The sequence below is a fragment of the Colius striatus genome, chromosome 5, assembly GCF_028858725.1.
Source record: "Colius striatus isolate bColStr4 chromosome 5, bColStr4.1.hap1, whole genome shotgun sequence".
Lineage (NCBI taxonomy): Eukaryota > Metazoa > Chordata > Aves > Coliiformes > Coliidae > Colius > Colius striatus.
The window spans coordinates 49,977,867-49,992,318 of NC_084763.1; the positions used below are offsets into that span (position 1 = coordinate 49,977,867).

Sequence of the window (14,452 nt, forward strand, 5' to 3'; positions counted from 1 at the left end):
AGGCCAAGAGATTATATTCCTTCAGCATAACTATAGTTTCACAGCAGTTACTGTGTTTATTCTTACATTATATGTATGTTGCCTCTGGTATGAAAATTACTGGTAACTTTATATTTTACACTAGTGTAGCCTGTAACTTCTGTTAGCTTGTTCAGTGCGTGCATATGTGTATGTGTACATCCATACCCTGAGTGTACAGATACATAAAAATATGTATATGTATCTAGCATATACAACAGAGCTGTTCAGAGATGGCTTTTCCATGAAAATACATTTCTTCTGTAAACTTAGTGCTAAATGGAAATGCTTGCTGTGGCAAAGCCATCATCATATGGTTTTTCTAGGGCTTAAAACCCATTTTACTTTCAATTTTGATTTACCATATGTGATTGGCATTGTGTGAGCAAGAGGAAATATTTAACTGCAGCCAAATGGTGTTCATTCAAACAAGATGTAACTCAGTTTATCCATAGATGAGTGTCTTGTGAATTGCAGATTGTGTTCTGCCAACAAAAGAATTTATACAGGCTAAAAGAATGAATGCTTTGTACCACTTGTATTTGGAGACCAAACATTTAGGATAAATGTATAGTAGGACTCTTCTTGTTATAATTGCTGCACAATCTTAACTCTACTTTCTACCACAGTATTTTTCTGTGTTCATATTTGAAACTTGATTGCCCTGCAGGTAGTTATGAGTAAAATCAAAAAGTAAACCACAGCTAGAGAGTTAAATTAGCACATTAGCATCTCTGTTGACAAGTCTCCTGTCCTTACAAAAATTAACTTCCTGCTACCACAGAGAAATCAAGGCAACACGAAGCTGGATGACATATGAGTCAAGGTCACATGAGACAGAAGTGGAAATGGACCTCAGAAACTCTTGCTCTGTCCTTCACCACAAGACTACTCTTCTTCATTTTCCAAATTTTCTTGGTAGAGATACCGTTATCTGATGATGTTATGAGAGGATTTAATTAGATCACCTTAAGTTTCCTGTAGCATGAGCATGCATGCATCATTCAGTCTACAAAACCCTATACAAGAAAAACCTGCAAAACAGTATGACTGTTGATTGCTGTGTGGGGCTGTTCATTACTAAAAAAAATAATATATTTACTGTAATTCACAATTTCTTGGTTACTAGATTGAAACGGAATTTAAGGGATAATGTAACTTGCTGTGATAAGAAACTAGAACAAATCTGCCAGATCCAACTTTAGGCTGAGAAATGTTTAAGATTCTTGATGGAAATATTGCTGAAAGTCAGCAAAAGCTAAAAATTTTAATTGGGTACTGTGCTGTTCCAAACAGTTGAGGAAGCTCCTGGAGTGGCACCGGTTTTCAGCTTCAGAAGTAATACAATTTAGGTGAAGTCCTCAAACCCAATTCTTAATGTAATTCAGTTAAAATGCATAAAAAAATATAGTCTATGTGATACTGTTTTGCATTGTTATAGTTTAACATATTGGGCTATACAGAAATCTTTCTAAAATTAATAAAAACATCTAGTTGTTAAGCTTCCCTTACACTTGTGTTTCCTATTTCTTTTTCCTTTTTTTATCTCAGTACTGCTTCGTTGTTGTTGTTTCATAAGCCTGCTATAACTGTTTTCTTTGTAGCTTCTTCTCCCTTCTGACCACACTACATTTAATTGATTGTATTTCTTCTTTTCTCAGTTTTCTATTTGCTCCATGTTGCCTTATGGGTTTTGTTTTTTTCATTCTGTCACTGCTTAGATTTTCCTATTTCCCATCAGATTTCCTCGTCTTTAGTCCCTGTCCTATTTTAATCTCTTATTTGTTCCTTCCAGATAAACAACTCTGTTTCTTTTCTCACCCCACTTCAATTTAGTGCAGCTATGTTGGCCTGAGATCTACCTCAATTTTCCATGTCTCTGTCTCTGATCTTGAGGCACATATATGCACATATCTACTGCATGGGTGCAACTGTTTCAAACACACAGAGCCCTATTAGTTATTATGTGAATGTATGTTAAAATAACAAATAACCCTTGGTGTTACTAGGGGCAGGCAATAGCCCTGGTAACATTTCTGGTAAAGTTCATATTGGGAGCTACATATTGATGACTATTTCATAGCTTCATAAAGCTCCACAGCCCCACTTTTCATTACCTTCGAACTTAGGAGTGAGTAGCCCAAGAAAGACAAGATCAGTATTAAAAAGGAAGATTTTTAACACAACACAGAAAGTTCAGAACTCCTTCACTTTATCTCAACATTAAACCTCAGCTTGTGATGTTTTGGCTTGTGATCTCTGGGATCAGCTATCTCACTTGGAAATCCTAATGTCTTTGATTTATAGATAAGACCGTTTGCTTTCTTGGGTTCAGCTGTTCTCAGCCCTGTTGCTGTAGTTCCACTGTCTCCCACCCTTGCAGGTCTCCTCTGAAGGTCTGCAGTGGAGCTGATTGAGTGTGTACCTGTGTTAATGTGCAGACCTCTTTTTCCCCTGGTCTTGTCTTTCCTGTCCATAAATGAGGACTTGTCTGTTTCCAATTGTTACACACCAAACAAAATACCTTGAAGTGTGCAGTCACTAGTTAATTCAAGTTACTTTGTTGAATTCAGGAGACTTTTTAGATGTGTTGATGTGAACTGGTTTTGAGCATTATTGACTTCTTTTCAGGAGACACATTGCAGCTAATTGAATGTCATGGACTGGAAATACAGAAAAACTTGTTGTACATATGAGGAAGTGTAAGAGGTCTCTCAGCACAAGAAAAAGAAAGAAATATTACCTGGAAGCCAGTCTACCATCCTTGGTCTAGCTTTAGTGCACTTGTCACTTCAAGAACTGTGAGCTTTTAAGGTCAGGAGAAGAAAAAGGATCCAGCGCTTTCACTCTCAACTCACAAAACTGTCAGCGCTCTTTTAAGGCACCAGATGTGGTCAACCAGCAGTGCTCACCTTAGAGGACTTTCCATCCTACTGAAAACATCTGGTCACCTTGAGTGTAGAAATAAGCTTTCAATAGGATTCAGAGAAGTCTTCCAATTTAATATTTCAAAATGTAAGTCCTCAAGAGAAAACATACCAAGAAGTGATTCTGCAAAATGGTATTCTTCCCTTGGCAGAGAAGACTTGTATCCATTTCACGGCATGAAATGGGAAAAGCTCTTTCTGTAGTCAGAGAGACGGGAGAGTTTTGACCTAGCTTTTGTTTGGTACATCAGTTATCCATGAAAGATCGTAGCATATCTCTTGAATAATTTTTCTTTACATTATAAGGAAAGACATGCTTCATGTCAACTCTTTGAAATATTTATATTTTAGGCATATTTATCAAGATTCCAAAGGAAATGTGAATGGGATGTAGATTGTAAAATCTCTCTGTAAGGCTAGACCGTAGTATATAATATCTTTGTGAACAAGAGTTAATTTCTGTTTATCTTGTCTTTCTGTAAAAGCCCAAAGATTGTTGTAAAAATGTATGTATTCCACTATAAGGAGGCAGAAATAGATTTGTTATAGGTAAACAGAAAGCCTTAAGTAGATCTGTTATAGAAAAAATTAAAACTATATGAATTCTTTCAGCATTTTTTTCAGCTACAACTATAAACTTAAAAAAAATCTCAAAATACCTCACAAAAAACCCGCTCCAAAACCCATCTCCAAGGGCAGTAGCAGCTGCCACTGTAAGTGCAGAAAAATACTGAGGTCATGTTCATGGTACTGGTTCATAAAAAATCTGAGTTAAGTCTGATTAAACAAACTTTACATTTAATACCAAAGAGATCTGATGCCTTGACAACTGAGTAAAGTCATTACTACCAAATAAACAGTGGAAGAATCTCATATGGGAACTTTAAAGTGCACGTAATATTTCAATGTCTTTTTCGTTTCTTTCCTAACTGAGTGTACTTAAACCTGTACATGAAATTCAGTGCCAGTACGTTGGTATATATCTCGACGTAATAGGTTCTATCAAGAGGATTTTAGAGCAGCTTACATAGCAAAATTTTTTTATGATGTATTAAACAATAATACTTTGTTTTTTTGGCTGTTCTAAGATGAGGAAGCGGTTGAGTGTGGTAGGTGCATTTTTCTTCTTCAATTTAACTTTTCTTTCTTAAGTTATGTTTTCACTCCATTTAATGATTTCCTTTCCTATTTTTCCTTTGTGCTTCTCAGAGGAAATTGAAGGTACATGTACAAAAGTTTCCCTGCATAGCACAATAATTTTATTTAGAGAACATGTGTTTAGAATTAAATTGAATATAGTCCAACGTTTCTAAGAGCTGTTATACATATAACGCTTTTATATTGTCACCAAATACATTGAATCATCTTTTAAAGTAGATGAAAATACCAGAATATTCCTAGATGCTTCATGTGAAGATCAGTAATTTGAACTATTGTTTTAAACTGCTTTTTCTTTCTTGAACTTCTGGAAGATATGTATAGAAAGGTATTATCATAAGATAAAACCTGGGTGAGCTGGGATGGAAAGAGATGCTTCTGACTTGATTACATGGTCATGAGGAGTCTTGTGTTTCTAATTAATACTGACAAAGTATTTCTCTGAGATGATAGAAAGTTCATCCATGTAGTATCATCTTTACTGTTTTCTCCCTAAGTGTAACTGATTCTTGTTATGTTTGCAGCATATGTTAAAGTAATAGCAGCTGATCTCTTGTATTTCTTTTTTCAACTTAAGAGGCCTTTGTTTATAAAGGCATTAGAAATTGTAGCTCATATTTTTGATCAAAGGGCCTCTGGCATGTAAAAATATACATTATAGCTATTTTATATCAAATGAGAGGATGTGTTTTTGATCAAAAAACCTTTCTGTCTAATCCAGTGAGCCAAAACTTAAAGCTAAAGTCTGATAATATATAATTTACAAAAAAAAAAGAGCTTGATTTACATCAAATATGTTTTTCTTTCTTTTAAGTAGCATCATATTTTCTATTAACTGATAAAATGTGAATAATACAGTGTTAGAATTCTTTTTAGAATGTTTGCTGTCATCACAGTTTTTGCTTGAAAAGGTAAAAAGATCAGTGTGCATGCTGCAACATTCCAGAATATTTCCAGCTAAAATATAAAACAATGAATGTTGTTTTATGTTTTTAAGAAAATGGCTTATTGGAGGCTTTTTAATGCTATGCTTCGTAGATTTGTCATTTTTAAAGTGATTTCTTCTGTGTTTTTTGCTGAGCTTCTAACTATTCTGCTTTATTTCTTGGCTCTTATTCTGTATGCTTTTACCCTTCGTCCAGAAGATTCTGAATGTGCTGGCCACAACAGTGGATCCTATCTAGGTGAGCAATTGGTTACAAAAGACAATTTCTTCTTTGCTTTCTGCTTCTTTGCCCTGGAACTACTGTGTCCACTCTGCTTTTGGGGGTAATCTGCATAGAAATGTCCTTACTCTGCATGAAAAAAGCATGAATACTAAAAATGGTTTTAAAAATGGCTCATTGGATTTGACATAAAGGGTCTATGTAGTGTCTGCCTTTATCTACTTCAACATAAGCTACTAAAATACTGGTTTGGTTTTTAAGTAAAAATAAAAAGTATGTATAATTTTGAGACAAATATTGACTTCTAAAGTGCATTAAGTAAGCGATGTGTTTAATGAAACAAAAAGGATACTACACCGTGAAAAGTGTGAGTAAGTCTTTGAAGACACACTTGCAAAGTTTTATCTAAGTTTTGTTTACACTTTCCATCTTTGTACATGTTTGTGTAACAATTTTGAAATGATTCCATGAGACAGTGGTTATTTTTCCACATTATAAAATAATAATAATAGTAAAATCATAATAGCTTAATAGCTGAAATTTAACTTTAAAGCTAGTCTGAGCTCAGTGTATCATTGCGGCGATCGAGAAGAAGGGAAGGAGTCCTTTGGCTGCAACTTCAAGATTCCAAATTTCAAACAAAAGCAACGTTTTTAAAAAGATGATTGTTCCATGATATGTTTCAACTTTTTAATTGGTGAAATTGTAAAAGCTATGTAAAAATATGTCAGTTCAAACTGTCCAGAATTCCCGCTGAAGGCTGACTGGAGCGGATTTTGTGGCAACCAGCCCTTTTCCCAAGGTCTTCATCCTCCTGCTGCAAGAGAAATGGGAAGAAACTCATCAAAGTCCTTTAGCACATCCAAGCCACTGGGCTTGCTGAAACACCCTAGACCAGTTCTGTAAATTAGAGATGGTTTTCATATTACACTATGCTGTTTTTAATTGTGATATATAAACTACATCAGGAACATACAAAGTATATCATTGAGGGGACTTTGACCTCTTCCCAAAACCCCAATGTGGTATAGTTTCACCATGTATTTGTGGGACTAGTGATCATCTGATCATGCTGAAAATAAACCTCTTACTTTTGTTAGTTAATCGGCTAAATTAGCATGGAATTGTAATTGTATTGAAATATTGAAGTCTGCTTGGAACAGGATACTTTGGATGCAATTCCAGATGAACTGCATTTTCCTTATCAAATCGTGTCTTTGAAACAGAAGAGACGTTCCCTTCTCCATCTTTTCTTTCTGTCTGCAAATACAGATTCCTTGGATTCTCAAGATAAGACTGTCATGGTATTGCAATCAGATCTCAGTAGGCTGCTGTTTAAAGGTGGCAAAACAGAATCTACCTTTTATTGGTGCTGTAGCCATTTCAGTGATACATTTTGGTCTACAGTTACCAAAAAGGCTTGGTCATATAAGAAAGACATGTCTTGACGAAGAAGCTACTGTTCCGTATGCAGAGAACAAACTGTCAAGATGAGATGTTGTTTACTTAGGCAAAGCTTAACAAAAAATATTGGAGAACTACTGTACAGTTCAGGCAACAGTTTACTTCCTGAGAGCTTCCACACAGTGGAGTGCTGCCATCAGTCTAGAGTTGGAACCTTCAGCCTTCTCGTGCTATGCTCTTAGAAGTAAGATGTTGGAGAGGAGAGCTAAAAGACAGAACAACAGGGAGAACAAGATTTGTCTAAGGTTAGAACACATTTTGTGGTAAGAACACAATTACATTCACTGGTTGTGAGTATTTAGACATTTGGTTTAGAAATTAGAGATTCCTTGGAGTTCACTAAAAATCAGTCATTAAGCAGGTTAGCTTTTGAAAGTTGATGCTATGAATCTTTTGCATATGGTAACAGTACACAGTGATTTGTAATTCCAGTTGTCTCCTGCACATCAGTGTCTCATTGTGTCACAAACTACTAGGAGCCTAATCCTCTGAACGCATATTTAGAGTTAATTAAACATACCACACTGAAAACAAAACCTAAAAGGGTTTGGATCACACCAACAAGTCCAGGGTGTTTTAGTAACACCTGCAGAACTGTCTATGTGTTGTAACATGTTACAAGGACAAGGTAGTCTGAATTACTTTAACCACTGATGACCTGTATTACCTTGTATGTATTCACACATGCAGACAGTATAAGGTAAGATGAAGTGTGGTAAATCGTTCATACGTCTACGTTCTAGAAACAGTTTTCAAAGTATGATACACAGATCACTTCATAAAACCAAAATGACTAAGACATGTTTCAATCTGCTTACGCTAGTATGTAATCAAATCAAGTGATTACAACAATTCTAGCATCAATTAATGATTTTATGGCTTGATATGGGTTTAGGGCTCTGTATTTGCTGGCATTTCAATCTATGAACTAGGATATTCTGTGAAGATCTGACCCTCTCTGAAAGGATTTGTATTTTAAATATACATGACGTGGTCACGAAGAGCAGCAGAAGAGGCAGTTTGCAGAAAGCAGACTGTCTATACCATTTGGGATCAGCTCTTTTATGTCCAAGGTAATGCTGCAATTAATTTGAACCCTTCCCTCTAAAGTGACTCAAATAAATATAGTATTTTTTTCACCAAAATCTAATATTTAAGCCACAGTATAGTATTGTATGTTTCTGTAGTAATTTCCTGAGGAATTGCTGGGGAGAATGTTAGGAGATTGCCTTTGCCAAGCTTAAATTCTAGTTACATTACTCGAACCTTTATGAACATACAGTAAGTAGAGATGAATATCATCTGTTTACTATTCTCAATTTCGTCTTAAAAATCCAGACATAATCTAAATTTTTATTAACCCTGTCTAAATGTGCAAGCTGGGAATCAGTCCAGAAGCAAGCAGAGTAAGCAGTCTGCTCTGTGTTTATGCAGTTCCTGTATAACAATAGAAATATAGACATATGAGCCAGTATAAAAAAATCCCAATATTTGAGAGGAAAAAAAATAATCCAGAAATATCTAGTAAAAGTATTGTATTCGTACAAAGCTGTATGATGAACACAGTACCAAACATCCTTTTGTCAGCAATCTGAATACAAAAGGATGTAAATGCATTTACAGTTGAGCAGCATTTGTTCACTCTGTATTATGTAAGATTAGACTAAGTTCAGTGAAGAATATACATAACTTAAACACATACTTAAGCACTTGTTTTAATGAATGGAAATGAAGAAAAGCATGTGTTAGTGCTTTATAGCATTCTGGAGCCTTACTGGTGAATTTATGAAACATAGGTGAATTTAAATTCCAGTATTTCCTGTTAGTGTAATTTCTCTCAGTTTAAGAAATTAACTTTCTACTTCCATAAATAAATTAGCACTTAAATTCACACAACATAGTTAGGAATTATATAATTAAGTTCAGTATGGACCATTTCTTACATCAGCATCCTTTTAAAACATCTTAAGGAAGACAAGTTGATGCGTTGCCCATTTTCAGTTTGAATGTCTGTGTGAGGTCCAAGCGGATTTCACTGTGTAGCTGTAACTATTCTGAGATGAGCAAATGGATATTGCAAGTGAGTAAAAGAACAATAACACGTTTCTGCTAGGGTTTGCTTTTACATTATTAAGAGATGTAAGTAGTTTCTCTTGGATTGTTATTGAGCCTTAATTACGTTTATTAGTTGCCACTTTCGATTTTTATTTCACGTTGAGAAGTGTTATAAGATTTTGAGACATCTGTAGTTTTAGAACAATTGCTCTTCATCTTTTCTTCCAGAGACGGTTCTTATTTCACCAATTCTGTTACATTCCAGCAGTAGTTTATGGGTTTGCATGTTCAGTAAGCTCCTACTCATGTAGCTGCACCCAGTGAGCTGGTGCAAGCTTCTCAATGTTCAGAATTTTATGTTGCTTTAGTGATGGAATTTTTCCCTTTTATTTTATGGCCTGCATACTTGGCAACTAAGGTTAATCTTTGGTGATATCAATATTCCACAGACACTGTAGCCTGCAGCTCCTTTCATATTTATCAAGGCTACCAAATGTTCTGGGCAAGCAATGCTTTTTCTCTTTGTTCTTTATAGGAATTTACCTTCAAGCTTAATCATTTTGTAGGAACCTTTCTTTTTCTATTTCATATCAGTGTTGGTTTTGGTTTTTTATAGTGATTTTTCACTATATTTTTAATAATGAATAAAGTGTGGTTTTCATCTTTACTAAACTGTAAAATATGCAAACATTAGCTTGTTCATAAATGTTTGTATTCCTTGCAAGTATGACATTTCAGTTCAGCACAGTTAGAGCTGCCCAGCATATAATGCAATTATAAATACAGAGTTCAGTAGAAAATATTTAATAACAGTTCTTAATAAAATAGCTTCTGAAGATCACAGTGATGTTAAGCCACATATGTAAGGACATAAAATGACAGATGTGAGAGAGGAAGAATCATGTTTCCAGGAATGCAGTAGCAGTATCGTAAAAATGTTGGACGTATTTGAAACTGTCTTATCCTTCCTTTGCAGACTCTACATTTTCCTTAGTTTTTAAAGCTGCTTGAAGCAAACTTTCTTGGGTTTCTATATAGGGCTACTCAGATGGGCTTTGAGGAGCAGTTCGGATTGACAGTAGTGTTAAGTGGCAAAGCAACTGGCATACCACAGTTTTTTCCAAGACTGTCTTCACCAGCCCACTGCAGAGAAACCAGCCGTACTGGAAACCTGCTTCGCTATCTCTGACTCACATGTTTGTTCTTTTTAATTAATAACATAGCTTTTCTGTAATGTCTTAAGTTCTAGTTGACCTTGTTTTTGAACCTTCTTAACGTACAAGACTATATTATTAATTTCATTTTACTAGTGTTTCAGTCACAGAAATATCAAGTGTGTTAAAGAAACTCGTGTTAGCTGTGGAACCGTATCACCCGAATCTCTGTGATGCTTTATACACAGCCTGTAAAAGTGACAAGGGATGAAGAAGCCTGAAGACAGCACTGAAAAATATTCTTTTTTATATCAAAAAATCCTCTAAATCTGGAGGGGTTTTTCCCTCTTAAGAGAATAAGGAATGAAAATTCTTACAATAGCTCACCACCTCATAGTTTGGTAATGAGTTCTGAGTAAAGTAAATGGAGAAAAAAGGGACAAGTTACACATGGTCTTATTAAAACCTAACAGCAGAGAATTAATTGATATGAAGATTTTGCAGAAAGAGATTTTTTTTCTGGAAGAATTCCCCAACTACTCAGAGGCACCAAGCTCTTGGAATTTGAAAAATCAGCACCAAACTGAATCAGATATGATTGACTTAACTTATCTCTCCTGTTTCTTTTACCTTTTCCAGATATAGGGAATCAGGCTTTTATGACAAAGCTCTTTATTCTGTAAACCATTTAGTAGTGAATCAAGAATTATGATTTCTTTTTCTTTCTTTTTTTTTCCCATAAAATGATTTTACAGAAAAAAAATCAGAACAATTTTTGACTTGCTTTTAAGTCAACTGATTTTTTTATCTGGAGCCTTTTAGATGATGTCTCAGAAAACTTGTAACTCACGTCTGTATTGCTAAGTTACTTTTAACCTTTTTTCATGTAGTTGTCTATACAGTTAGGTGTAGTTATGTAGCAGGAAAACATCCTCATGTCATGACAGACTTCATCCTTGGGCAGACAAGATCTCCCAGGCTCTCTCTCGGGTATGTAAGCTCACAGCTATTGTCACTCCAACAGGCCTTTTCTGACTGCAGTCGCTTCAGTGTTTGTGTTCTTCTCTAATATGATGAATATGAAATAATGAAATAACGTAACTCAATTTATTTCATTATATTTCCACATCTCATATTTTTATTCACTTTCCCAGCCCATGTCCTTCTGGCTAGCTCTTCTCCTTTTTCAGCTTCCACTTTACTCGTTCATATTTTGAATACTGAATGCATTGATGTAATTTACTTCTCAAAGAAAGTTTTCTTTCCTTTTTGTATGTGTGCATGTGTTGTAGATTCTCATAGGTATAGGAACTCACGTGAATAAAGTAACTTGGTTAACATCCTCTGTGATCTGAGTTCTACAAAGGTTTATGTTAAGTCTAACTCTGTGTGTACAAAATGCCAACCCTGTAGCTAAGCCTTGTAGGATTTTGCTTCAGATCTGGTTCTAAATATTTGCAGAACTGGGTCTTCAGTTTGCCAGATACTTGCCATATACTACCTTTGAAGAAAAAATTGTAATATGAATACTTCTCAAACACTTAAACATAAGTGCTATAACAAGTATCTGAAAACATATTGCTGAAAAATGTGGGGTCACCAGAAGTTTACACGGTTACTGTCCTATGATATATTCCTGGAAAAACAAATTGTTGGGATTTTCCCAGTATTTAAAATGTAGTTTGTGTTTTACTTTGTACCTCCAAATAATGAAATCAACTTTGCAGTCCTTTGCAGTCCATCCTGTAGTTCCTTCTAGGACAAAAGTGAACATTTAGATACCAGTAAAACATACTATAATGCAACGTAAAGGATTTTAACATACAGTGTAGAAGGTTCTTTTTGTGCCACTCTGCTTGAAAATGCCTGTGATTAACCCACCTGGCAGTACTGAAAACTATGTGAAATTTCCAGTCTTCTAGATAGGCACTGTAGATGTCACACTGTTGATGCAATTGTAAATGCAAAATTAATAGGAATTTTTAATTTCATGCTAACATATCTGTAATATGGATACTGTATCGTCTAAGATGTTTCATACTGGTTTGGAATTTAACTCACTGTGTTTGGTTTTAAGCATCTTTGGGAAAAGTTTTGTGCACTTTTTTATATTATCAACAATATAAAGCTAAGCACAAAAGAAAATGTTCAAGGAGTTTAATTCTCATTAACCCTTTCAACCACGAGATGTGTTTCCACCATATGTTGCATTTGATTTCCGTTTGCTTTAGTAGAAGTGCACTGTGTGGTATGAAAGTCCAGACTGCATGAATTTCCTTGTGAATGTATACTAATGTATAAGAAATTCAAAATGTGTTAACAACTTACTATGAGTGTATTTTACAACTTATTGTTGCCACTGTTATGATTTTATTGGTAATCATACTTTTGCTTAATTTTGCAGTTTAAGTAAGCACCTGATATAGTTTAAAACTGTGGGAAAATGTAATTCTAGTGACCTGCCTTCATAAACATATCATGTCTTTTTATTCCATGCACCAATCCTTTAATGTTTGGAAGAGACTGATTTCCAAAGTTTTGAGAAGACTTATGTTCTTATTTTGTAAAAATCCTGTTCTTATTGCAGCTGGTTTCAGAAGAAGCTTTCGTCTTAGCAGAAAAGATAAAAAAACAAACAAATCTATGTATGAGTGCAAGAAGAGTGATCAATATGATACGGCAGATATCCCAACGTATGAAGAAGTTGCCAAATACAGACGACAACCTAATGACAAATACAGGCTTGTAGTTTTGGTTGGTAAGTTGTTTACTTTTGACCTGGTAAAACAGATGATTAGCACAATGCTCACCACAAAATAATTTAGATTGGAAGGCATCTCAGGAGATCACCTGGTCCATCCTCACACTCAACAGGGTTAACTCTGAATTCATAGCAGGTTGCTGATAACAGCTTTGGGAACCTGTCTTCCCACCTCACACCTCTGTAAAGAGATGGCTTTCATCTCCTCAACAGGTATCAGAAGGATGTTGGTGTGTCTCTCTGAAGACATCTCTAAGCCAAACAAGCTAAGTTCTCTCAGCCCTCACAGGTCATGTTCTTTAGCTCCGGACTATCTTGGAGACCTTCTACTGGCTATGATCTGATTTATCAACATCTTTGTTGTAGTGCAGGGCCCATCGTGGAGAGAGTATTCCTTGCAGGATCTAATGAGTGCTGAATAAAGAGGAAGAATCTTTTCCCTCTTCTCCAGGCAAGGTGTAAGCCTTCATTGCTGCCAGTGTGTGCTGTGGACTCATGCCTAGCTCACTGCTCGCCTAGACCCTCAGATCCTTTTCATCCAGGCTGCTCTCTAGGCAGTCAATCCCCAGCCTCTACTCTCATGGGGCTTAGTCGATCCCAAATGCAGGGCTTTGTATTCGTCCTCATCAAATTTCACAGTTCTACCAGCCCATGCCTGTAGCATATCAGGGTCCCTCTGAATGGAAGCCCTACACTTCAGCAAGTCACTTGCATCACGCATTTTGACATCTGCAAACTTTATAAGGGCCCATTCTGTGTCCTCCTTCAGGTTATTGATACAGATACAAAATAGAGTATGTCACACGGTAGACAGTTGAGGAACTCCACTTGTAATGAGTAGAGTACAGACCAATAACCTCTTCCCTTTCAACATGATCATCCATCCAGTTTTTCACGCATCTAGTAGTCCAACTATCTAGACAGGGTGGTCCAACTGACATGTAAGGATGCTTTAGGACTTGTATGTTAAAAGCCTTACTAAGCCAAAGGTAGATGATGTTACAATATAGCTGCTACGGTTGCTAGTCTGAACCAGGCAGTCAAACTGTACTACACCGCAAAAGAGTTAGGCTGGTGTTCTGTTCTTAGAGATCAATCAATATGTTTATCTGAAAGCAAAAAAAAATCAGAATAAATACCTGTGATCAGCAAAGACAGAATATGTAAGTGGAAGGAAACAAAACCATCTACTGTGTTAGAGAAAGTAAACACAAGTAGAGAGAAAGATGAGAGTTGGAATTCTATAGACCAGGAAGACAGGTAAACATGGCTACAGAAGACTGAAGATGTCATCCTTTGTCAGCTTTTCATTCTTCTGTAATCTGTCACTGCCATGGTTTCCACACAGCATTTGTCATCTGATCAAAAGCATTACTTGAGCCTCCTAAAAAAGGAGAAAGCATGTTATATTACAGTTTTTAAAGGTAACCATTGGAGTACCAATGAGCACTGAGTAACACTCCTACCAATGAGTAACGTGTCATTCCCTATTGTTTCTTTTGCAGTTGCACATAGACTGATGCTTCATTAGTAAACTTTCTTCCATTCTGAAAGCAGCAGAGTAGAGAAATATGACCCTCTATCAGGGACTGTTATGAACTGTTGAGTAGCTGTGTTTTTATATCACTCATATCCAAGGGAACATTAAATTTAGTTTTTAATAAACAGTTTTGTCACTTTCCAGCACTAAAATTCAGCCACCTACTAGTGTGATCACTGTGAGATTGTGGGCTATATACAACAAGTAAT

At 35.7% G+C, this 14,452-nt stretch overlaps 1 protein-coding gene across 2 annotated transcripts in view; it reads left to right on the forward strand.

Annotated features, from left to right (window-relative positions):
• The window catches only part of MPP7 (MAGUK p55 scaffold protein 7), a 154,267-nt gene that overhangs the window by 125,321 nt on the left and 14,494 nt on the right, over positions 1–14,452 (forward strand). For both annotated transcript variants that reach the window (XM_061996951.1, XM_061996952.1), the window contains exon 13: positions 12,530–12,700. In XM_061996951.1, coding sequence (XP_061852935.1) covers positions 12,530–12,700 — 171 coding nt within the window. The remainder of the gene's footprint in view (positions 1–12,529; positions 12,701–14,452) is intronic.